The sequence below is a fragment of the Aptenodytes forsteri genome, unplaced genomic scaffold (assembly GCF_000699145.1).
Source record: "Aptenodytes forsteri isolate BGI_AS27 unplaced genomic scaffold, ASM69914v1 Scaffold183, whole genome shotgun sequence".
Classification (NCBI taxonomy): Eukaryota; Metazoa; Chordata; class Aves; order Sphenisciformes; family Spheniscidae; genus Aptenodytes; species Aptenodytes forsteri.
In genome coordinates, this window is record NW_008795918.1 from 3006422 (window position 1) to 3031341 (window position 24920).

Below are 24920 nucleotides of genomic sequence, written 5' to 3' on the forward strand. Positions count from 1 at the left end.
AAGAGGACAAATTTATTGCCCATACAGCATAAGCAGACAAGCAAATTGTTGGTGTTTTAACAAGAGTCTCTGTTGCTCTTCATCCCTCTTAAAAGAAGAGACAGGAAAAAGGCTTCGTCAGCCTTACTCTGCAGTGACCTTTATTTCCCCGCACTGATTACTGTAGTCCCTGAAAATGGGCAAGGCAGACTGTCTACGAGCACCAGAAAGCAAGCAGGCAAATACAATGCAAAACCACTGACTTTGTGGTTATTAATTTATCATGACAAACTACTTAATCTAAGTTTTCAAAATGCCCTGACTTATGAGGTAAAGATGGAATGTGGAAATGTGAGGGAAGCTATGGAGTGGCTTGCTCTAAGCACTTTTTCTCATTTAAATTCTGTGGAAATCCCACTGTCATTGAGTTCTTTGTGAATTAAGCTCATAGCCGCTTTGTCGTGTGCGGCATTTTAATAAGGTCGGACTTAGAAAATTGTTAATTTACTTATTCTCTACTCACTATCGTGTCCTTTCTCTGTTCTAGCAGAATTTGTACAAGCTGTAGCTTAATGTTTGGGGTTTTTCTTTTCTCTGAAGGAATGCAGACACTGTTACAAAATAAGCTGTAGGCTCTTCCCTATGCCAGGGACTGTGCTCAGAGAGATTTCCCAATTGATATTATCAAAACAGACATAACTGAGGCAGGGAGAGATACCTAGCCAAGTGGAATAAGGTTGCAGGATTGCCGATTTCCTTGTCATAACATAAAATTGTAACACGTATTCTGTTAATGAATGCAAATAGTGAGGTAAGGACTCTCAGAGCAGGAAACCTTGTTAACTTAAGGAAACTAATGAGTTCGTTCTCCTGCCTCCTTGTTTTCCCCACAAGCTGGAGTTTAAGATAGTTCTCTATTCTCATCCAAGGAAGTCATGCAAAGATATGCCATGACCTGAGTTCAGCTGGGCTGAAAGGAAGATTGTGAGGGGCCAAACACCATCACAAAACCATCATCACTGTTGATCAGAATTAGCTGAGTACGCTGGGAATGGTGCTGTTTTGCGTATTTTCTCAGAGCTTATTTCCAGGAGCTCTGCTGGGGCAGGCTGTTAACAAGCTCTTCCCGATCTCATAGGAACACTTTTAATCCCTGATTTTTCTTGGAGCAAGTCCTTAATGTTAAATATAAATTAATTCTATCAGTTCTAGCCCTGGCATAAAAGACGAATCCGTTATCTCAACTTTGTGTGTGGTTAAGATTGCGACATACCTATACTGAAGTACAAACTTACGTTATTTTAGTAGCTCTTTCCGTAATGTTGTGCGTAATAGTACTATTTTATGATTGATAGAATAGATAGAATCATAGCTACTTCAAATGAACTCACTACATCTCTTGTGTTTCTGTTTTGCTACTTTTCTTTAGCGCACTCTTAAATCTGTAGTCACTTGTCTGCCAAAGTATTTCAGTGTCTTTCCTTTGTGTGCATAAAGATCTCATTGAATGTTGCCCAGAAGTAGGAGTTGGGGGGAGAAGAAGAGTTTATCAAAATGTAGTATCTGATATTTAGAGCACAGGAATTTTTTAACCCTCCCATCCTAGAGCTCTGGTCTTGCAATTCTTGCACTCTTTCAGTGCCACAGAGTCAGGCTTTGTAGTACATATGCAATCAATGTGCTGACCTGTATTTCTGATGAAATGGTGATGAAAATAAATACATAAAAACTTCAAGAGGATGTATCACCAGTACTAAGAGAGCGTAACACTTTTGAAACATCATATCAGTAACTTCTGATTTGGTTTTGAGGAAAAACTTCACCTTTTCACATTTATTTTTCTAAAAGTATTTCCTTTTGGGGAAAAAAAAAAAAATTAATAGTGCTTCTTTAAATTATATCTACCACAACAGCATCAACATTTGTAGAAGTTTCAGGACTAAAAACTGAAGTTCCTCCTTTTTTTTTTTTCCCCTCCTTTATTTATCTTACTACTTTATTCTCTTGCCCTTCCTATGCATGTACCTCCCACATACAAAACAGCCAGTGTAGTTTATCTCATTGTGGATGTAGAGCTTAAAAACTGAGCTGAGTCCTTTTGTCCGTAGGTGGTGATACAGCAAGCTTATCCCGCTGTGTCAGTTAGATGTCATGTTACAACCGGAAAACACCTTTTAGTTAGCAGTACAGAATGTTAATTCCCAAATTTCATACCACAAAGTATTGAGATATTTGCTGAAGCTGTGGATCTATTGAGATTGGGCCTATTTGTTGTGGCGTTAATAGGTAGTAATATGCTGCTGTATGTTTGACAGTGAAGATTAGATGAAAGAAAGACTCTTTGAGGTTAATTTCAGACATAAAGGAACAGACTTGGATTAAAAGTAGGAGCTCTGGTACTTAAACTTTCAAGAGAAGACGTGTTAAATAACTAATCATAGTAATACAAATTTTTGTTCTATACCTATTTTCATGTGCAACACCTTAACCCAGCTCTATGCTTCAATTTTTTTTTTTAAATGTGATTACAGAACTGTTTAGGAATTAATAAACCAATTAATGCTTGGTAGTCTATCCTCTTCTCACTCATGGACTTAGATACACACAACTTACAGTTGACACTGAAGGTATGAACGTGTTACAGTGACTATTATTGCTTTTAAAATATTGAAACAATTTTCTTTAAATTTTAGTGAAGGAAATCTGGCCACAAAGCAAGTTGTTTTTCTTCAGAGACCTGTTATGTGGAATTTTGCTGTCCAGACACCAGAGGTGAGTAACATGTTTATGGTATAAATATAAACAAAGTAGTACTTCACATAATGGTTAGGTACAGAAACAAACTAGACTTCAAAGTTAATGGGGAAAAAAGTGGCAGAAGAGGGTTTCACTTGCAAAAAGTTCAAGTTTGTGGAGGGCTTTTGCAGCTGAACTCGTATGTTATTTTTTTTTCTCAGACGTATACCTCTTGAATTAAGCCATAGAGAAAAGCATAAGCATGCTAAAAACCTATTTTGTGCTACGAAGTTACTGTGTCTCAGGTGGCTGAGGTTGGCTATGCTGTAAGTATTTCTTTAGAAGTCTTCAGGAAGTCTTAAATGTTCCAATTCAAATCCTGGATCTGTTGCACATGAAAAAGAAAACATTTTATTTTGACCTCCAAAACGTCTACTTTCACGCTTGTAGAAGAATACAAGTGTCAAGCTGTGCAAGGGATACTGTAATCTGGAGGTTAACAGGGTGAAGGGCTGTTAACTGTTGCTGCATGAAAACGTGTGACAGAAGTAGAGGACTTAAAATTCCTGCAGCTGGACCTCAGCAACTCCTTGGCCTTGTTGAGTGAGGCTCCCATAAGAGTGGTTGTATAAAAGTGCTTTGAGGATTAAGTAACTGGCAGTCACCACGTTCTGCTCAGAGTCAAGGTCACAACAGTTATTGCACCTGTATAGCGCTGTAGTAAATCCTGCTGTGGCCAGAGAAGGGTGAGCTGGTGGGCTCTTCTTTGCCGCGTCTTTCAACGTCCTGTGATGGATTTTTGCTACTTCTGTTTTTCAATGGCCATTCAACCTTTTTCCAATCAACGCAGCTTTCCTGTGATAGTCTTAAGCAGCTATGAAAACTGTGGACACTTTCACTCACGTTCAGCACCAGAGTAGTAACTTTACGAACTGTCATTCGTGGTATTATATACTACTATAAGGCAACGACACCTAGTCTCTTCTTTTCTCCATCTGTATAAATAGTTCCATGAGTCTCTAAATTTCTTGCATTCATATTTGATCTTTCTCTGTCCTTTTTACATTCTATCCAGACTGTTACCATCATCTTTATTTTCCTTTGCTTAGTGTTTCTCAAATATACAGCTTCCTTCTCACTGTGTCCCCTGATAATTACTACTTCCATGCTGGGAAGAACTGCATTCAACATGCACAATTAAAGTCCTCTTTTATTTTTCGTCTCTACCGCCATCTCAGTTCCCAGCTAGTTCTTGTACACTGTCTATAATTTATTTCCTCATTTACAAAATTTGACCTCCTTCTTTTTTACTCTTCAGTGTTCTGTGTAGTCTCCCTTGCCGATGTCTTAATCTCCTCTTCCATTCATGCCCGCTTCTAAATTCTGCCAGTTCCTCATACAATTTTTTCCTTTAATTTCCCCCCGTGTACCAACATCTTCAGCTTTTAGCTTTCAAAGCTTCTGACCCCTGACCCCATGCCTGACTTTGTAGTCTTTACATTCTTTCCTAATACATTTCTGAAAGTATGTTTTGGAACATAATTTTGATATCAGTATTGTAAATATATAAAACTTTATTATGTCGGTCATTATCCAATAAAGTCATACTTTTACTGATGTAAAGTATCCTTCCCCTACTTTTCTTAATACTCTGTATAATAAGGGCGTGGACTGCTGATATGAATACTCTTTCCTTGGTAAGGCATGTTATTTCTAACTGTAAGCATCTCCCAAAAAGCAGCGTAAATACATGACACAAGTTAGAGTGGTTAAGACTGGATTCTGCCAAGGGAGGTAATACAAACCAGTTCTGTAAAAACATTCAGTCTGAGGAACTGATGAATCTTTGAGATGTGGTTTAAATTAAAAATAAGAAGCATTATGCTCACTGTCTAAATTCTGTCACGCACTTGTGCGGTGATCAGCAGCTGAATGACCTTTACATTCTTTGGTTTATACAAATAAAATGGTAGTGTGTTTTGTAGTCATTGTTTTACTTTGTTGTAATGCGAAACCTTTGACTTCAGCATTAACATACTGGAAGTAAACGAGAAATAGCTGATTTGTAGCCATTTACATCAGGATTACGGTGTTTAAAATGTATCTAAATGTGCTTCTTAAGTACCAGTGAATGTTTTACTTCTCCACCAGGAAATTTCAGTATGCTGAGGTCATTTTAGCACGGGATAAATAGGTAGTTCAGGGTGAAGCTGAAACGTTTAGCAGAAGTAGCATTTTCCTTCTGTTTTTCCAATTATGTTGGTTTTCCCCTAAATTTTAATCTTTTTACTTCATTGCTTTTTTACCAAAATGTCTGAACTGGCAAACAGCGTATTCATTATGATTTAAATTCATAGATTTGTTAGTAATACCTAACTTGTATAGAATGTCATGCTAGCTTTGCATTGAGTAGCTAGATTTCAGGTGCAAAACAAGCTACTGAAATTTGAAAGCATTAACTTTTGCTCTAGAAACTTTAATGAAGACGTTTATTTAAAATGTCCCCTGGACATTGACAACAGAGCTGTACAATTTTATCAAACCCTTGCAAACATTTTAGTAAAAACATTTAATTCCTGTGATTCTGTATTGTTGGGCATGACATCTTCATTTTCATTTGTACTGCGTATCTTTTCATTGATGTTTAAATTACATTAAAGCTGTTCAAAAAATTTTCATGTTTACAACTTAGGACATTTTTGAAACACAGAAATACTGAAGATATTGAAAACGTTTTAAATTAAAAAAAAAAAAATTGCATCACAATTTATGTTTATTTAAGCATATCCTTAGCGTATTTGCAACCCGGATACCTTGGAGAATGCTACCTATGAGAGGGTCAAAATAGGAAACCAACAAGGCTCTTCCATTAACTGAATCTTAATAAGAAAGCTGCCTCATACAGGCCTTCTCAAACACTTAACTACCAAGCCCCCAGAGCCCTGATCACATCACTTTCCAGCTCTCCACAGCGTGGGGGGGGTCTGGCCGTGGCAGGAGCTTTGCCCCCCAGGCAGCTCCGGCTGTTGGACCTCTGTGACATGCGTTCTGGAGAACAGCAGCACAGGGTACGGGTTGCTTTGGGTACTCAGGATTTTTTTTTTTTTTAAATTGTTGGGTTGAAGTTAGCATTGCCATTTCTAAAGGAAGTTTTGCTTCAGTAAGAATTGAGGGGAGAAACCCTATTACCTGGTCTCTTATTCCCACAGGGTCTCTTTTCTGAGGAGGGTGTATTTTATGTCCTCACAGCTCATCTCTCTGCCTTCTTGTATATTCATGGGATGGTGCATTATGACCTGGCTTATGATTTATGTAATGGTTCAAAGGCCTCTTGGATTAGAAGGGCTATACTGTCTCAGTGGGTTCTTCATCACATACCATTTGCTTTTTTAAGAAAATAGTTCAGAGGAGGAGATTCAAGATTGAACCACACAGTGCTTGAGGGTTTTCTGTTTTTTTCTTTTCTCCTTTTTCCTTTATTTGCCTTAGGCAGACTTTTCTATCCTCCATTACGTGGCATCCAGGCGAAGCTTATTTCCTTCTGTTTCTCCTGAGGCAACGCTATTTCCCCTTAGTCTAATTTCCCAATGTCTCCTGTAACAGCTTCCCTAAATACATTTCCTTTAGCCACAAGGGCCATTGTTTTTACTGTTTCAAAAGGGTTTGAGAAAAAAATTAGCAACATATAGAAGGGGGGCACAGAACTTGCCAGAGCATGGCAAAAACAGTTGTGGGGTGTTTTTGTTTTTAAAGTGTTAGCATTTGTGCAAATCCCCCTGCAAGAGTGCTCGTGTCCTTTACCCAGCAAAACGCAGCTCTGTGCTGAGGCTGGATTCCTTCTTAGCTAGATGTCCTCCTTCTGTGGACGGGGCTGTGTCCCCTGGCAAAGCATCTCCTGGTTTAGCAGCGCGTGTGCTGACAGCAAGGCTCCAGGCAGAGAGCCAGGGCACTTCTGCCTTCGTGACCGGGCTCCTCTGTTGTGACTCAAGGCACTGACGCTGCCTCTGGGGGTGCTGCATCGTCACAGATCTGGGTACCTTGGGTAGCTCCTGATGCTAAAAGAAAATAAACCTTTTATTTATTTGTAATGCCTGAGAGGACCCTTAGCGTAGTCTGATAGGTCTATTGTTTGCATAATTCACAATCTGCTCACTTTTCTTTTTGACATTGGCAGCCATCACTTCAACAAGAAGCATGTCAGGAGATCCCAGTACTAATATCAGACTGTATTTATACGGAGTTCTTCCTGGTCTCTTCAGAGCCCCTCTCAAATTGCTGTACAGGACAGCCGCTGACTTCCATCTGTGTAGATCCACCATGTGGATTGAATGCAATTCTCAAGACACTTGCCGTTATCTGAGGAGGCCTCTGAAGGTCTTTATGGGCGGAACTGGAAAGATGGGAAAGCATAGCAGTCTCGCCATGAGATGGATCAGTGGGAAATCTTCAGTCCTATGAAGTGGTCAGATCACACTCTTAAAAGAGCTCAATGTTGATGGAGTTTAATTCACATCTTTATCAAATATTGCACACTTGTTGAAGCTTCTAGACAGGATTATGCTTGGGGAAGGGATCAACATCCACTGACTTTCAGAGCAGCTTGCAGATGAGGGCACCAGCCAGACATTGTACATGGTGACATGTAGATGTGTGAGTGAAGGAGAGCGGGCATATGCCTACAGTGGTAGCTGGAGATGGTGGAGCTGTGTCAGCTGCGTACCCGCCACTGACCGGCCCTCCCACCCCTCCGGGCAGGAGGGACCTCTGCAGCTGAGAGGAAGCTGATAGCAGGAGCTGTGCCACCCTCGAGCATCCATCCCTGCAGAGCACACGAAAGGGCAGCACATGCGTGTGCCGTATGGCAGAAAGCGTCAGAGTCAGGGTACGTTAGACGTGTACGTTAGGCACAGAAATCATGCTTTCTTCAAACAGCTGATTTTAGCATGGGCTAAGACTTGTAAATCATTCCGGAGCTGCCAAGCACTGCGTAAGAATCGAGCGTTGTTGGAGTACTTTTTCTTAGCATTAATTTGTGCTTTCTTGAATCTTTACTATGTCTTGTATCTTCTTTGTCCTTCTTGAAATTTATTTATAGAGAACAAAAATTTATCTGTTGGAGGATTTTTCTCCAGAGGAGTTCATAGTTTAAACCAGAGTGTTAAATGCTGCTTTATGATAAAATGCAGCTCACATTAAATCCATGCGTGACTCATTGCAAAGTGTTTGGCTTTTTTTTTTCCTAAATAAGCTGACATTTAAACATCATCTTGTATTTCAGAAGAAATCCTTAAGACAAGTTATTGGGGAGGAAAAAGGCAAAGTCTCTAGCAGAAGTGTTGGATTAGACACAGCTACTTCTCGCCCTGTAGAAACCGGACAACCATCTGATGAGTTTCACCTCTCTCCTTCTAAACAATGTTGGGTCAAGGAGGGATCCTCCCAGTATGGAGGCTTTCCAGGGTTCAGCAGCAGTGATGGAGTATTAAGGGAACTGGATGATGGACAATTTGACCAGGAAGATGGAGTCACTCAGGTCACATGTATGTGATAAAGTAAGTAACTGCATCAGATGGACATGTACATAATTCACACAAATGTTTAAAAAAAAAAAAAAAATCATACTACTTTTAAATGCATTGGTATAATCCTATGACTTTTCCCAGACTCATTTTGTATTTTTGTCTGTTTCTTTGTTGTGTTAATCCTACTGTAGTAATAATACTACTGCAAAATAATTTGGTTTTCTGTCTCTCTTTAATAGAATAACTACATGACTGGGTGCTCTGCTAACTTGTTAATGCTTTTGACAAGCAAGGAAGCAAATGCTGCAAAACAGTGACTGTTTGAATTGTGTAAGAGGGAAAGGAATGAGGATGTTTAGTGTTTTCCACAAGCTGGAGGAGTGGTTTTTTGTTTTTTAAAGGGTGTTGTAAATACTGGGGGGGGAAAAAAAGAAAAATGAACTATCTGGCTGTTAAGCTTTAATGTAATTTTCACTTTACTTGCCTTGCATAAATTCAAAAGCCTAGAGAAATGCAAGTCTTACACTAGAGTGTTAATAATTTAACCTACGTTCAGACTCAGTATGTACAGAAAACCTCTGGAGGCTGTAGGCAGACACTTGCTCCTGTAATATAACTTCACCTATGCAGGTTTTACCAGGGTTCCTTGTACATCTGAGCCAAGAGCTATCCGAGCATATAGCTTGTATAATGATGTATTCACAATTTACTCATGAGTGGAAATTAAGAACCACTCACAGTCTAAAAGGTAACTTGCAGTCTATGAAAAAGTAGTTTGCGAAACTCGCCAAGAAGCATTGACAGCAAGGTGCACAATGATGCTGGTAATATATAGGAGGAAGAAGTAGGCTAAACTTAACAGGCAATATTGGATGATAGACTATATACAAATACACTGATGTATATATAAAGAATTTCTCAGCTAAATGTATCTCACACTGGGTAAAGTGTATGCAACTGCATCAAATACCAGAAGGAATGTTCAGAGGAAAGGAGGAAGCTGCTGTGCTTCCATCCTCACCGTGGGGAGGAGCTGCTTGCCTTGAGGGAGCTGAACACCGGCAGGGCTCTGTGGGGAGAGGCGTGAACAGGAATTATTTTTATGCTGCTGTCTTGAAATTACACTTTACAGAGAGGAAGCTGAATAAAAGTGCATCTCCAAGAGATACTGTGATTACAACTAAAAATTGCTTTTTTCAGTTAGTTTTAGAAGCAAAAACTGTAAACGCTCATCACGCTTAAGCTAATGGAAAATAATTTGGTCAAAATGAGAAATCAGAACAGAACTGAGCAAATGTATTCACAACACTTGTCTCGATGTTTGCAGTACAGCGCACACATCACCCAGGGATTTTGATACCTGTCTGTGTGTGGTGTACTGCAAACACTGAGAGAAGTGTTGTGAATACATTTAACTACACCACCCCGCTCCCCTGGGGTGGTATCCCACCAGCTGCTGTGGGAGTCTCCCTGTCCACAGTGGTAGATGCTGGCACTAAACGCAGTGGGCAAATTAATGCAGTGACAGGAACACCAATAATTGACTCCAAACGAGCACCCCGGGAGATGACCAGGACGGTGGAAGTCAGACTGCGATCTCCGTGGCGGGGAGCTGTGCAGAAAGAACACTGGCAGAAGATGCTTATTTCAATAAGCAAAAAGTAACTCATGGAAGAAAAAAGTTACGCTTGCTATCATAAGCGAAAGTAGTACAAAGCCTTAGTGCTATTTCAGTTTATTTTTACAAGGGGGGGGGGGAACCCTTTCTACTTGCATGATTGTCATTGTGAGAGCGTGAAATGATTATTGCTTTGGAGGTGCTTCCCAATTTCATTGTGAAATTGTTGCAGGCAGGCTTGTTGTTTATTTTTCACTTTGGAAGAACAACTCTAACAACTGTTTTAGCAGGTTTGGGGTTTTTTAAAAAAAAAATCCACAGTCCTGGAGCTGGAGACATTCTTTCAACTTTTTTCCTATTGCACGTTCTTGCTATCATAAGCGAAAGTAGTATAAAGCCTTAGTGCTATTTCAGTTTATTTTTACAAGGGGGGGGGGGAACCCTTTCTACTTGCATGATTGTCATTGTGAGAGCGTGAAATGATTATTGCTTTGGAGGTGCTTCCCAATTTCATTGTGAAATTGTTGCAGGCAGGCTTGTTGTTTATTTTTCACTTTGGAAGAACAACTCTAACAACTGTTTTAGCAGGTTTGGGGTTTTTTAAAAAAAAAATCCACAGTCCTGGAGCTGGAGACATTCTTTCAACTTTTTTCCTATTGCACGTTGTTGAAAAGGGCAGCTTCTATTTTCTCACTTGAATTGCTTAAGAAAAATGCCGGCAGCCTGGCAAAATAGTTCTGAATTGTGACTGTTTTAAGAGCCAAATACATGCCAGTAGGGCAGCAGGAGGACTGTGCACACCGCGGGGAGCGATGGGAGCGCAGGAGTACCTGTGATATAGGCACGGTAAGAAATCCATTCTTGCCAAGGCTTCTCCCCCTGCTTTCCCACCAGCATCTGAAGGTCACAGATGTGGGGCACGAACCTCGCCTTCATTCCCTGTCTGGGGGCATCATGTGGAGGAGGATCGCCCCGCTAATGGGGAGAGTGCTGGGCTGGGCGTTCCCCGCAGAGCCTGACCCAACCGCTGCTTTCTCATGCAGCCCACTACTCTGTGAGCAGCGGTCGTGGTCACGCGGTAGCAGGGATCTCCTCCGTGGTACGTAGATGTGGAAAAAAAGTATGAAAATACATGTTACATCTGTCTCTGGCAGAAAGCCAAGTAACTCTAGCATATTAAAAATGGGGTAACAGCTGGCCTTGTGCAACTTGGAATATGTTGCTCTACTTCTAAAAGTATTTTTCACGAGTTGTCTGAAACTCTCGTGTACGTGTGTAATTTTAACTACCGGTGGTTCTCCATACAAGTCAAACCTGTAAAAGCAGCAAAAATTGGTCAAAAAAACTAGGAATACTGAATATTCCAAGTTAAAGCTTTTAAAGCATATCAAAGAAATTACTGAGCTTTTATAAAGCAGTATCCCTGCTTAAGATGGTTAACAGTAGCGAAACCTAAAACAAAACTGAACTACAACTATTTATATAACAAGTTACAATGTATAAAGTACTGAACTGAATGCAGTTAATCTTTCTAGAATACATTTATTGGATAAAAAGAATCATTTAAGTGAGATCTTTTCATATCAGCTGTCAGGAATGCAGAAAATTCAAATAAATTAGTATCTTCTTTTAAAAGAACTTCTCCCCTTACGATTAATGGGATGTACACAAGGGAGATTCTGTTTTGGAACAAGGGTAGAAATTGAGTATGCTCTGGATGTCCACAGGTACGCTCTAGAATATCCCCACTTTTAGCAAGAAAGTCTTTTCTTAAAATGAAATAAAGCCATATTCCTTTTCAGTAGCCCACGGTTTTAACTGTGCTTTAGTCCTTGCCCTTGAATCTTACAGGTGTTAAGTGTGCTGCAAACCTCTGTGAATTTCTTTCTAGTCTCTCTAATTTGGTGTAAATATGCTAAATTGCTTCCTCTGAACCTGCTCAGCAATTCCTATATAGTTAAGGACAGCTGTTTTTATTTTAATGCCGTTTGTCTCACAGTATGTAAAGTTGCCCCTGCTGTAGAAACATTAATCTAGATTGTTTTCCTAGCTCTCTATTGTCTTTCACCTCACAGGGCTACATTCAGGCTCTGTATTGGAAAAAAATAAACAAAATACAATCCTTCACCTGGGAAAAAACAAAGTCAACCTGACAGGAGCCAAGACAGAGATCTGTAAAGTGAGTGGCATGGAGAGGGTAGCAAAGGAATAAATTCTTCAGCATTCTTTTTTTGATACACGAACTCAAGGGAACCATGGAAGTGGTAAGTAGCAGGTTTGAAACAAATCAAGGTATCTGTTCAGCTAACTGTAGAACTCCTTGCTGCAGGATGCCGTGTATAAAACTACATGGATTTAAAAGGTGACTGAAAAATTCCTGAAAGGAAAAAAAAATTGCCCTATTCTCTCTGAAAGTCACGGAACCAGAAAGTGTCGGAGACTGTGACAGCCGGTCTGACTGACGGCATGCTTATCCTGTTCTTCGGATTATTGTAAGCACCGGTGCTTCATCCCTGGTGGGCATGTAGCAGAGAGCGTTCTCCTGCTGCAAGGCCTTCTTTCAAAAATCAGGGAGAGGAAGTTGCTTGCTCAGCCTGCGTGAAGACTGTGCAAGAATTAGCTGACTTCACGCGTTAGTTGATGGACACAGAATAAACCACCCGTCTTCCTAGGGCGTGGATGCTGAAACAGAAGTAACTGAAAATGCTTCTAAAACAAATGATGGAAAATCTTCTTTCTTTGTAGTTAAAAATTCTGAAAGCCAACTATATCTTATTTGGAAAAGTGAAAAGGGGAGGGTGCACTTTGGGTATAGGGGATTCTAATTTAAGCTACTTGTTTCATCACCTGGTCTTACACAAACCAGAGCATTGAGGTATGCCTTTATTAGTGTTGTGACCAGCACTGTCCATTAATTAAACTTAAGTCTGTAAATCAGAAGAGCTGTCAGAGTAATTCTGGCAAGATTTTTTTGTATGCTCCTATTTTACATATATATATACACACATACACAAGGTTCAGTTTTCATTTTACCAGAATATATTTTACGTACTCATCTTTTTATTGAAAGAATGGCGAATCAAACGTAAAGCATGGATGCATTCTCTGACAGAAAAAGTAAGTACACTTATTTATTCAGTAACAGGGCTTCAATTAGGAGGCTGTGTGTCTGAACTGTAACAGAAAAGTCCCTTACCTGTATGTGACAACAGAAATGCCCTGCAACTATTAAAAAGAACAGGGAGAGAAGGCAACCAATGCTGCTCATGAACCTCTGCAAAAGACTGTTTATGCTTTCAGATTCTGAAATTGTTTGGAGAGGAAATACTTTTCTAGCATTTACAACCAGGGAGAAGCTGTCCACTGTAAAGAAAATTTTGTGCTCATAACTGTCAGAACAGTTTATTTACATACCTGGTCAACTGCAATAAACTGCTGCTTTACTTCTGTGTTTCTGGTCTGTAAAATACTATTTTCTTTCTGTAAACCTAAGATCTTTTCTGTATTTCCGATAGGAAGCTTCTCACCATTAAAAGCACTTACCAAATCAGCTACCAGTTTCTTTATTATGGTTGTCTCACGCTGACATTAAATGGGTTAGATCAATGTATACCCTTCCTCAAGCTAGAATTACCTTTCTGCAGTCTTGTCTGTACATCCATACAGTTCACAAGGCAAGGCTTGTTGGACTTACCGCCATCTATTACAAGCTGATTAGGTTTTCCTTGTTCTTAGTGTATTGATCTGTGGAAGGTAAAAAGTGCTGTCTTGACAATTCCCTATGGCTTAATTTAGAGAATGGCGTTAGTTAGGATTTAGACTTTTCAAAGCCAAATTCCTGTATCGGAATTTTGACAACTGGTATTGCAATTCAAGAAGCAAACGTTCCTGACTTCAGGTAAGTGTAACTTGAAAGAGACAAAGTGGCTTAGAGGAACTGGTCTGGTGACATGTTCCAATCTGTTTAAGCAGATAAACTGACAATGTCTGAGAGAATTAAAAGCTTACAAGGAAAGTGGCAAAATCGCCATGGCTGACTTGTTGCAAGATATGCTAAGCCAAACATCAGGAAAAACCTCAGTGACTAAGGAAAAAGTCATTTGAAAGTCATCCTTTGCTTACAATATGCCCTTGCATCTGTGACGTGCTGTCATCGTGTGCTTATTTTGGCATCTGAAAGGTCCTCTTCTAGATCTCCCTTACTCTTTAATTGTAGAACCATCATTTTCTGATTTGAGATGTGTAAGTTTGAGGTCTGACTTCAAGATGCTAATGAGTATTGTATTTTTCTACTTTTGAAAGAAGAAATACAACTTCACTTCAGCGCGCCTTGTAGCAGAGATGGGAGAGCACCGAACTTTCTCTTGGAAGCACTCAGTTGCCCGCATTCTTGGACGACATGAAAAATGAGAATCGCTTACCAAAATATAGCGGTATGGATAAAGAAACAGTTTAATTTTATCCTTCCTTTTTTTTTTTTGTTACAATATAATTCAAAGACAGTCTTGATTTCCCTATTATGTAGAGTCTAAATTAAACCTGTTAATATTTATTAGACAAATCAATGGTTTGCTTAGGCTAACTGAAGTTTTATGGTACCATTCAGGCACATGTGTGTACACAGTACTCATGTAAACAATAGCAAGGGAAAATACAAGCAGTGTTTCACTTAAGCCTTATATAAAATCAGCTTAGTATAGCAAGTCAATTTTACAGTGCAAATCTGAATGAGAATAAACAGGATTAAAACTTCCCGAGTTTTGTTTTGAAGTGAAACTCTTAAAGCATAAGAGGAAGAGAAGAGGTTTAAAAATTTAATGCAGTCCTGAGCACCACATCATTTTCTTCAATTTTGTAGAGGAAATGTGATTAGTGACACCAGTTGCATGTTTTTGCCTGTCTCGGTCACCATGGCCAATGTAAGCATGCAGCGTGACTGTACGAAGAACCACACCATGGATGGTCCAACAGCAGACTGTAACAAAACTAAATACATTGTACTACCTCCAGAATACAGTCGTCCTACCTGCAGTACAAACTTCAAGATATCTACCAAAAATGACGTAACCTGGTCTATACAAGGCAAGTTATAGCTAAGTGTATAGACAGTAACTAAAGCTACTTTCACTCGGACAACACCTCATGCAGTTACCCTGCTGACAGTTAAATACAATGATAAATGTGAGACAAAAAGAGCTGCTGAAGAATACAGCTGTTGAAGTACTTAAGCTTGAGTCTCTCTATTTTCTCATTGTTTAAATTCCCTTTACATCCAGGTGGTACAGTTGCTTGAGGTGTGCTTGATTCATATAAAGAAAAATAGAATTTAAGGCATGTTTAGTATATTATGAAAAAAGACTTATTAAAAATAGGTGGACTCCCTTCTTTCCAAGGAAGTACAACTTAGAAAACAAAGCGTAGATTACAGAAACTAGCCGAGTTAGCCCGTTCTGACCTGCTTAAAGAAATAAAAAGAGGGCCCCTGGCAACCTCAGACAGAGACAACCAGCAAACTTCTTAAACAGCTAAGCAAAATTCATTTAACATAAGAACACTGCTAGTGCTTTTAGACCCTGCATTCACATATGCTTAGCAGTATGTCTGCTATATTCATCTCTAAAACATTTAGTTCTATCATTCTAGACATAACACAATTAAGCAGCACTCATGGAAATTGTCAGTTATTGCAAATCTGCAAACACAACTTGAAATAAACATTGGATAGGGAACAGAAGCATGAATCCAAATTTTTCTGTCAAAGAATATAATTCAGGTGAATGAAGAAAAACAAATTAAAGTATGTTGAAAATACGATTAATTCTTGTGAAGAATCACGTTCAGTATTTCAAGTACTTAGAATGTTTTTACTAGGAATACAAGCAAAGACTGTGCTAGTGTGTTATGTAGTGTAACATGAATATTTATGTGAGGTATAATCTGTAAGCAGTTGCCATAAATATGCACAGGTATAAGCCATTGACTTTTCCGCCACAGTTGTTCTTTAGAGAAGTTGTGGACTGGAGAACAGCAGAAGTCTGCCTTAACAGGACAGAACCTGTCCCCTGCTGTGCGCAAACCTCCACTGTTAACAAAAAAGGAGTCCAGAAAGTATGTCAGATGTATATCAGGCATATATAGTTCAATAGCATAGTGAAATTATCCTTTTGGTATTACTAATACTATAGATCCTATTAGTATTTGGATATACACACAGAGGAATATGCACATCCAAAAGTAAATCTTTGAAGCCATCTTAAAAAAATAAAAGCTAAATTAGGAATAAGCTACATTGCAAGAAGCTTCCTGCAGAATTATATATTTAAGGTGATAATCTTTGAACTAAGACTTAATATAGCTACTGCATTAAAAAATGGCTTGCTGTGAAATCTTAATCTCACTTTTTTCCCACCCAATCAGACACATCTTCAGGATTGTGATTCAATGATTGTTTAGCAGCAATTTTAGAGAACTGTAAATTCTTTTATTAACAGGCATCATAAACAGATACTACTACTTTTATTTAAAAACCATGAGTGCCACATTGATGAATATACAGCTCATGAATAACTTAAAGTACTTCCCATATTAAAAGGCAATGCACACAGCATACAAAAAGTATACTAAACAAAGCTATGAGGATACGTGATTGAAGTGTCTAAAATGATATATACAGTACATAATTAATGTTTTGTTTATATTCAGTACAGGCTTCTGTACTGCCATTCCCATCATGCCTCACTCTCCCCTGACACTGAATTCTGCACTTCTTCTTCCAAAATTGGTACAATCAGGTTATCCTTGGACATCAGATTATACTTCATCACAAATTTAGTGAACCGGTGACACAAGAAAGTTTCATTCTGGAGATGAAAAAAGGGGAAAAAACAATATATACAGAAGGAATATTTTCAACAATGGAGGAGAACATACTAAAAAACCTCCCGCTTATATGTAATTGCCTCATTAGATTTACACGTCTTAGAAAGAAGTAGTAATGCTTAAATGGTACACTTATATTACTTTTAAATTTTTCCTTTACTGCTTGCTTATAGTTACTGCAATTAACAAAAAACCCTACTGAAGTTCAGGCTTAAGTCACAGCTCAATTCAACAGCACTTAGACAAGAATATATTCAAATATCACTGTAGTCCCGATCCACTCTCCAAAAGAGAATTTTAAGGTATTGTGAAACTCCTCCTACATACGCTATCCCCAACAGAACGGGACACAACCATTCCATAGCTGTTCCAGCAACCTTAAGTGGGATTTGGCAAAGGTTTCCTTTTACATCCAGCTATACCCCTTATCTCCTTTCTATCAATTTATACTTTTCCATTAAGAAAAGTTGGAAGTTACTGGAGGTGCACGCGCTGCCACCAGTTACTGTTTCTTTGCAGTTTTACAATTACAATTCTTTAACTGTTGGGTAACATATACAAACAGGAAACATACATACATAAGCAGTACTAACTATACCAAGTGCTTGAATACATTCAGGAATCCTTAAAATAAGATGAATAAGTTGTTTATACAAAACCTCTCAAATTCTGACCTTTTAGCCAAATCAAGGGAAACCATAACTAGGTAAACTAATTATATAAATCAATTTTCATTTATGTATATGTATGTATAACATAGCATTTCAGTTCTTGTAAAACTGTAATCTACTATAATCAATACTTCACTTGAATGCAGATCTTCTGGTAGGATTAAAAGAAAACATGTAATACAATTACATCACAGCTATAACTTCAGTAAATGCCCTTCTTTCAAGATGTAATTTGAAACGACTTACTTCATATTCATCAAATATCTGCCGGTGATGAAAATAAGCATGTGAAAATATTCTGTAAATCCTTCGGCACACTGATCCTAATTTGGCTACAGAGGATTCCTTTATGCTAACCCTGTAAGCACCAGGAGAAAGGTTAAAACAGGTCTACCGAGATGACTATGAGATACATCTTGATATGAATTCTGATTGTTAAACTAAACTATATAATTGCATATGAAATTTAGACTTAAGTCTTGCAGGTATCTGTGTCTGCAATTGCTTATTTTTGCAAGGAAGATAAAAATGTTGGTGCATACTCCACACTGATTGTCAGTTATTCTGGTAAGGGCTGGATTTCTGGTTTCTAGCATTGATGGGCAAAGGGAAAAAGACTGCCAGTTGCACCTCCTTGCCAATACTGGATTCCTAGAGAAGCACAATTTTGACTTCTCCAGTTAGGTTTCCATGATGCAACGTGTGGGCTGCCCATTCAATACATTCAGTCTCCGTCTTCTGTGGTCACTGATGTCCCACAGTAGATTGGTGGTGGCTTCTGGAGGCTTCCAGGGGCGTAGTGTTTAAGTCCTTTGAGTCACTGCATCTCTCTAAAGGCCATCATCCTGTTATTTAGGTTGGCACTACTCCAGTGGAAGCCCCATAACACCAACAGATATTAGTAAAATGGTTTCCACCTAAAAAGCACCCGGCAGCTCCAGTAAATGGCAAACTATTTGAATAGGTAGGAATTCTTCCTTGGCTTAAAAGTGACAATAGCTCTACCAACAAGTGATACATGCTGCAGGATTTCTGGTATTTTCAGTAGTAGTCCGTGAAAAATGCATTATGCATTTCCACGTGCTTTGTAAGTGTTTAGGTGCCACATCCTCCCTCCCTCTCTCCCTCCTCCCAAAAGAAAGCATTTTTACCTGCTGGGGAAATATTTATTGCTATTCAAAAGACATGCAGCTCCATCAAGTGTATGTCTGGTGTAGTCTATAGCAGGACACTACAAAAATAGACAGTGAGTGAGCACGTGTATGAGTGCTTGCATGACATTGTCATATAACTTGTTTAAAGAAGAACATTTTAATTATGTTTCCTGATGCTTTTAACTTCACCAGTCATTTTTATTCCCAGAAGTTTCACGTAGCTTCTCTGAAGGTCTAACTACATTTCCTCCTTAAGTGAGCCATTTCTTTTCTCTGTTTCACAACCCATGTAAATTTTTCAAGAAAAAAGTTACTATGGAAATGTGATTATGCACATAAGTAGTGAATTTTATGCATCTCCTTAAGTAAAGCTGTATAATAAGAATACATACTGGATAGTACACTGAAAGGAAGGACGATCGTTACCTCACAGTTCATTTGTTTCCCGCATAGTGAAGTTGCCAGACTCTTTCTTTTACAGCCTAAATTAACACCTTATCACAAAAAACCCCAACCAAAAAAAACCAAACCCGAACCTGCACCTAAGTATATCAATGCTTTCTACCTTGGCAAAGAAAAACAAAATCATTAGCGTAGCTAAGTGCACAACAAGCCAAGCCCTGGCTCTGCAATCAAGTACATATAGAGGAGAAGGAAGAAAGTAAAGATGAACTGAGACAGGCTGAGAGCAGGAATGTCTGTCCATTTTGCCATTCCCCAGTTTCAGGAAGAAGACTTTTCAGTTACACATTTTTGTCAGCAGTTCAAGGTTGCATCACCCACTATCTGACCACTAGTTGATAGCTATTATTGACACGGAAAACAGTAGATGAATGATGCGTGTTCAGAGATAAAAAGCAGCCTGAAGTTCTCCAGACAAGCTGAATAAAACAGACTTACTGTGTGCCAATATACTGAGTGGTGATGAGGGTTAAAGGAGGGAGTGGGAAAGAAGTTGGCCTTCAGAGCTAAATCAAGGCATCTCAGGAAATTAAAATAAACAAACAAAAAAAGTTCACAGGACAAAAAGTATACGGTTAAGAAGAACAAATACCTTATTCTGGAAGGTGAAATACAAAGATAAATCTGACAGACTGCGCTATCACCATAACCAATAGCAACAGAGAAAGATCTTTTGAAGGCAAGAAAAAAAAAGGATGTATCAAGTGGTTCAATAGGAGATCTGAACAAAGTTTACAGTAATTGGACACTCAGGTAGACAAGCTACTGCTGTGCTGATAACCCACTTGACATAAAGTATTTTTATGACTCCACTACCTTTTAGGAGTAACTTCCCTAAGCATGTGCACATCTGGTCACTTTCAGAGTGTCAGGCTTATATGCCTAAGTGCTATAGACCGAGGCCAAAGTTTGAAGAGGACAGCCTATTCTCAGCATGTACTCTTCTTTCAATTGAACAAAGACCTTTTTCCATTGAGTTTCAGGCTGTCTCAAAACAAATTAAGAGAGAAAAGAGGGGAATGTGCAAAGTCTCTAACACTGTGGTAAAAAGCAGCTCCTTCCTATCTCATCCCGTTCGTTTGTAAACCACTACAGAATGGAAAAGAAGGAAACCTCAGGTGATATTCTTAACCCACATAAGCTCTCAGTTTGACTAAGAAGTCAGCTATAATGGTCTCCCCATGAACATATGAATTGTGAAAGAAAATCCTACATCAATGGGGTCAGTTTTCCAAAATACATCCGTACCTCTTTGGGAGTTTTATGAGCTGCACAAAGAAAAATCCATTGTTCAGTTGCTGTCATCTGAGTACATGTGTCTGGGTGACATTCACTCTGTTAAAACAATTGTTCAGTTATGAAAACCACCCAACAGTGAAAATCAGCTGATCTTCTCAAATCACTTTCTTGCCCCGTCCCCCACCAAAAAGGGTTATTTGCCAGAAGTCTTTAAAACCCTAAAAAACTCTTACCTCAAACCACTGCTTAAGTCTACGTGTATAAATTTAGAAGACGAAAGCTCTGCAAACTCTGCATCTTACAATACAAAAAAAGTCTCCTCCCTGATACAATACAAAAATACCAAGAAAAGAATTACCTGAAGCTTGACAGCTAGTCCATTGAGCTCCAGGCAGAATTGTCTAAAAAAATTTGAACACAGCAGCATGAAAATCAACAAATTGTTTTCCCACTAGAAACATCTAATACAAAACAAGGTTATACATTCTGATCTTCACAGATCTCTTAACGTTTCTGGAAATGATTCTTGTAAAGTGGAAAAAATGTATCAGAACATGAAAAAAATCGTACTTCGAGAATACCACCAAATAATTTCAGCTGATGTCACACCTAAAAGGCAATAGGCTAGGAATTAACACACTATAAAAGGACTACAAGTTGACAGAAACAGAATTCACACCAGCATATTTTTTTTACTCAGCAAAACAATTATATTTTTTAATTCTTACCTGACAGTAGAGGCTGAGCTTAACAAATAATTTAGTGGAAGTGTTTAAGATACCAACTTTGTTATGGAAGAAAGTGCTATTTCACAAATACAGATTAAAAAAAAAAAACACTTAAAGAAAAATTAATTTCTTAAGAGTCTAAGTTTTAAATTCATATAGCTGGATCATTCCATCCTTCTAAGATATACTTCCTCCAGACCAATTAAGTGGCTAAAGTCCCACCACAGATCCTTAACAGAGTGGGACTCCTAGAAATACTGCTTTCACTAGAATGGACCTGAAAGTACATTCTTTAAATTCACCCCTCCATCCTACAAGAAAAATCTCAATAAATTTTGCAAAAGTTACAAGTATTCAGTGACAAGTCACTTATACCAATCTACAGTGATTTTTAGTGTATGTGAAAGGACGGAGGAAATTGTTAAGATGTGTCTTTTGCAATTGTACGTACACACTTTTTCCTCTTTTGAGGATTCCCCACATCTATTCGAAATATTCCAGACCAGAGGAGAGAAAAAGAAAATGGGAGGCAAAAAGTCAGTATATATAAATCTAGGAGTAGCTTAGAACTATTCTTACTCTTGAAAGTATATCTGATAAAGTTAGAAGACACACTTATAAGAAAAAAAATCAGGACACAAGGATACTAAAGTAATGCCAGGAAAAAAGGATTAATACATATGTATTAACAGGGTGTAAACCTAGACTACAACTGAAAAATACTTTCAGGCACAAACTACCTAGGCTGAACATATTTTTTATACTGCATAAAACAAACAGAGAAGGGCAAAAAGTTTTGAGTTTCATTACAACTAGAAGAAGAACTGTAAGACATAGGTACTCTTGCTTTCCCAGCTAAAGCCTGTTTTCCTGCAAGTTCCAGAAGAAGCACTGGGAGCATCTGGAAATCACATTTCCAATTAGTGGAGATGAAGAACTGATGATACTAGGAGAAAGTGCTATGAAAATTCATGACTATGTTTTCATATTCAAAACATGCTAGTACAACTTTTGAAGTGAGGTACCAACATTTCCTTAAAAAACATCAAAAACACTAGATCAGAGCGCATCATAAATCTTTAGAAAGAACAAGGAATTCAGAAAACAATACCAAAGTATAAATATATTTAATAGTAGAAATATCAAGTTTCATTTAAGTTACTTTTGATCTGTCCTATTCAAAAAGACTCACTACCACTATCAATGAACAAAACTCAGAATCTGGACACTACGTTGACAAAAGATGGATTCTTACCTTAAATGTTCATACTTCCATACACCTTCATCCTGGCCTTCAGGAGGTTCAAGGATCTTATCAATGTTGGAACAGTCTGCCCTTATGTTTTGCTGAATATACTAGGAGAGGAGGAAAAAAATAAATCTAGATCTTGTAATTACAGTAAGATGGTATATTTAGGACATTACATCTTTGAGGGACTGACTGACTTTTTCTCTTTACTTAAGAAGTGATTGATGGACTAAAAAGTTAAAGACTAGATGAGCAGGGTAAGAAAATTGGTATAAAAAATGCCAGATCTGAAAAATGCCTTTCCTCAATTAGAAAAGGTAAAAGAATGGGTAAATTTTACAGCTTTTTTAAAACATCCTTCTCAAAAGAAAAGAACCCCGCAGGAACCCCACCATTTTCTTAAATCTGATTCATTTAAACCAGACACGGGAATTCTAGTTATTCCTGCATACACAATTAATAATTTCAATTTTTTTAATATACTTCGGGTGCTTATGAAATTCATTTCTGTGCAGCAACAGTCTAAGCAGATAAATAGCATGCCCTGTTCCCTGTTTTTTTACCAAAATACTAAACTTGGGAAACAGAACTTATTAACAACATTTCACATAAGTAAGAATACCTGCTGAACAGCTAATGTACTATCCATTTCTTCAAAGGATTCATCAGGCCAATTGTAGAAATCCTGTTAAAAAAGTTTAAACCAATTTAACAAAAATAGAAGGGGAGGAAGAAAAGCGCATAACCTACAATAAGCTTGAACATGCAGGAAAATAGATATAGAGGTAGTTTATACAATTCCAGGAAGCTACATCTTAACAGAAGCAGCACACAATCTTGGCAAGAACAGGGTGAAACGGGACTTAAGCTCCTAATGTCACAATAGTAGAACATCTCGAAATGAAAGTTCTGTGGGACTCGGCATACTATAAACACCGTCTCTTCCCCACATCTTGTTGTAACACCTATATAGCCTGTATTTTTAAAATGAAATATTTGCATACGGTGCCCATTTTACATGTTAGACCATGTAAGAATGGGGAAGAAAAGAGGTCTGTAGAGAGTAGCATTATACAATTATTATTAAAGTAAAAATCCCAGTATATTCTTGTAATAACACACCACTGAAAACATCTTCTCTAAACCGAGATAATATAACGCAGTGTTGGCCTAATTTGGTACTACATTCTCTTGGTATGGTCAGTATGCTGCATAACTGGATGGTTATCAGTTCTGCTAACCCACGGTGTTTAGTGTTGTTAATTATAAAACCCTCCTGAAGTTTCACCTCAGATCCAGCTGTACTGCAGTGTTATGCAGCAATTCACATCTGGTGCAACTATGATAGTCCCAGACATAGGCATTTTCTTACTTTGCATTTTTCACATCTAAAATTTAGTGCTACTCCCTCTTATTATCCAGAGATACTGCACATCAGCCTCCCATAGCCATCCTAGTAGACACAATGACTCAACGAAAATGTTCCAACTGTAAAGCTTAGCAATCTGTTCTTGAGAGAATACAGGCATCTCTAGAGAAAGGAGTTAATATCCCATGTTGACATATCATTAAGTAATTGTATCTACATACTGAATAGCTACACCACAGTGTCATCCCAAATTAAAACTTAAATACAGCCACAAAAAAAAAAAAAGATTGCATCACCATACACAAAATTCTTCAACCTACATGAATTTTACAATATACTTTATAATATTTGACCAAATCTAGGTCTATGTCCAGCTTACTGTTTTTCAGAATACCCCAAATGTATCAAACAGAAGGCACACAACATTCCGTTTCCTTCATAGATTAAACTTCTATGGAATGAACTGATTTACAGGGTTGTGTAATAATTTTACCTCTGTACATTATGACAAAGAATAGGAAGAGAAAAAAGATGCATTTTCCTACAACTTCGTGTCATATACTGCTCCGTTTCTGACCAGGAGCTCTCCTCACAAAAGCAGAGTGAAAAAGTCGTGCATAAAGGCCTCACAGAAGATTACATCTCTGAAATAATCTAAAAAACGTAGCTTACATGTTTGAGATATACCTTTTCAAGATGACCTTGAAAGCCCAGAAATAAATCAATTTCATTTCGATTAAGAGAAGCGATTGGACAACAGCCCGGGTTCACTGTGAGAGGAGCGCAGGTTACGTAAGGGAAGGATGACTTATCCCTCCAGACGAACAGGCCAGGTATCGCCTATCTGACGATGCAGAACTCCCAACCGAGGTCTACGCGTATGATCACACAGTGATCTCACTCAGCTGATTATGTATTTAGTATTTTAATAGCAACAACAGTAATACATTGACACGTATTAGCAAAACAGCCCTGTGCCCGAAGAAGGCCTAAGCTCTAGGAAGCAGCACTTTGCCTTAGCTAATACCCAATTATTTCACAAGTGCTCGCCAACGCTATCGATATTCCCGGCCCTGGGAGGGCACAGCCGGTAACAGCCGTCACGTTCCGGGACGCACCTCGACCCCAGCAGCGAACTGGACGCGACACGACTTGCGCTCCCGAACCGGAGCCTGGAAACCCCGGGGAAGCACGGCGCTCGCCCCGCCGGAAAGACGAGGGGCAGCCGGTGCCGCAACGACCTTTTTCCCTGGGCCCGGCAGACAAGTGTCCCGTGGGGAAGGCAGTCGCCACGGCCCCCCGGTCCGCGCCCCG

General features: G+C 38.7%; 2 protein-coding genes across 6 annotated transcripts in view; one reads left to right on the top strand and one right to left on the bottom strand.

Moving 5' to 3' along the window:
• Nucleotides 1–12788, top strand: part of RFTN2 (raftlin family member 2) — a 38175-nt gene extending 25387 nt beyond the window's left edge. For 2 of the 5 annotated variants that reach the window (XM_009284681.1, XM_009284682.2), the window contains exons 9-10: nt 2673–2751; nt 7994–10153. In XM_009284681.1, coding sequence (XP_009282956.1) covers nt 2673–2751; nt 7994–8263 — 349 coding nt within the window. In that variant the 3' untranslated portion in view covers nt 8264–10153. Of the gene's footprint in view, nt 1–2672; nt 2752–7993; nt 10154–11930 lie in introns of those variants that run through there. The other 3 variants (XM_009284683.2, XM_009284684.2, XM_009284685.1) reach the window with 3 other exon arrangements.
• Nucleotides 12789–14281: 1493 nt separating this feature from the next.
• Nucleotides 14282–24920, bottom strand: part of LOC103903505 (MOB-like protein phocein) — a 21313-nt gene continuing 10674 nt past the window's right edge. The window contains exons 3-9 of the mRNA XM_009284715.1: nt 22860–22922; nt 22244–22344; nt 20619–20661; nt 20270–20356; nt 18557–18636; nt 17652–17763; nt 14282–16715 (exon numbers count right to left, since the gene is read on the bottom strand). Of these exons, the coding sequence (XP_009282990.1) occupies nt 16584–16715; nt 17652–17763; nt 18557–18636; nt 20270–20356; nt 20619–20661; nt 22244–22344; nt 22860–22922 (618 nt within the window). The 3' untranslated portion in view covers nt 14282–16583. The remainder of the gene's footprint in view (nt 16716–17651; nt 17764–18556; nt 18637–20269; nt 20357–20618; nt 20662–22243; nt 22345–22859; nt 22923–24920) is intronic.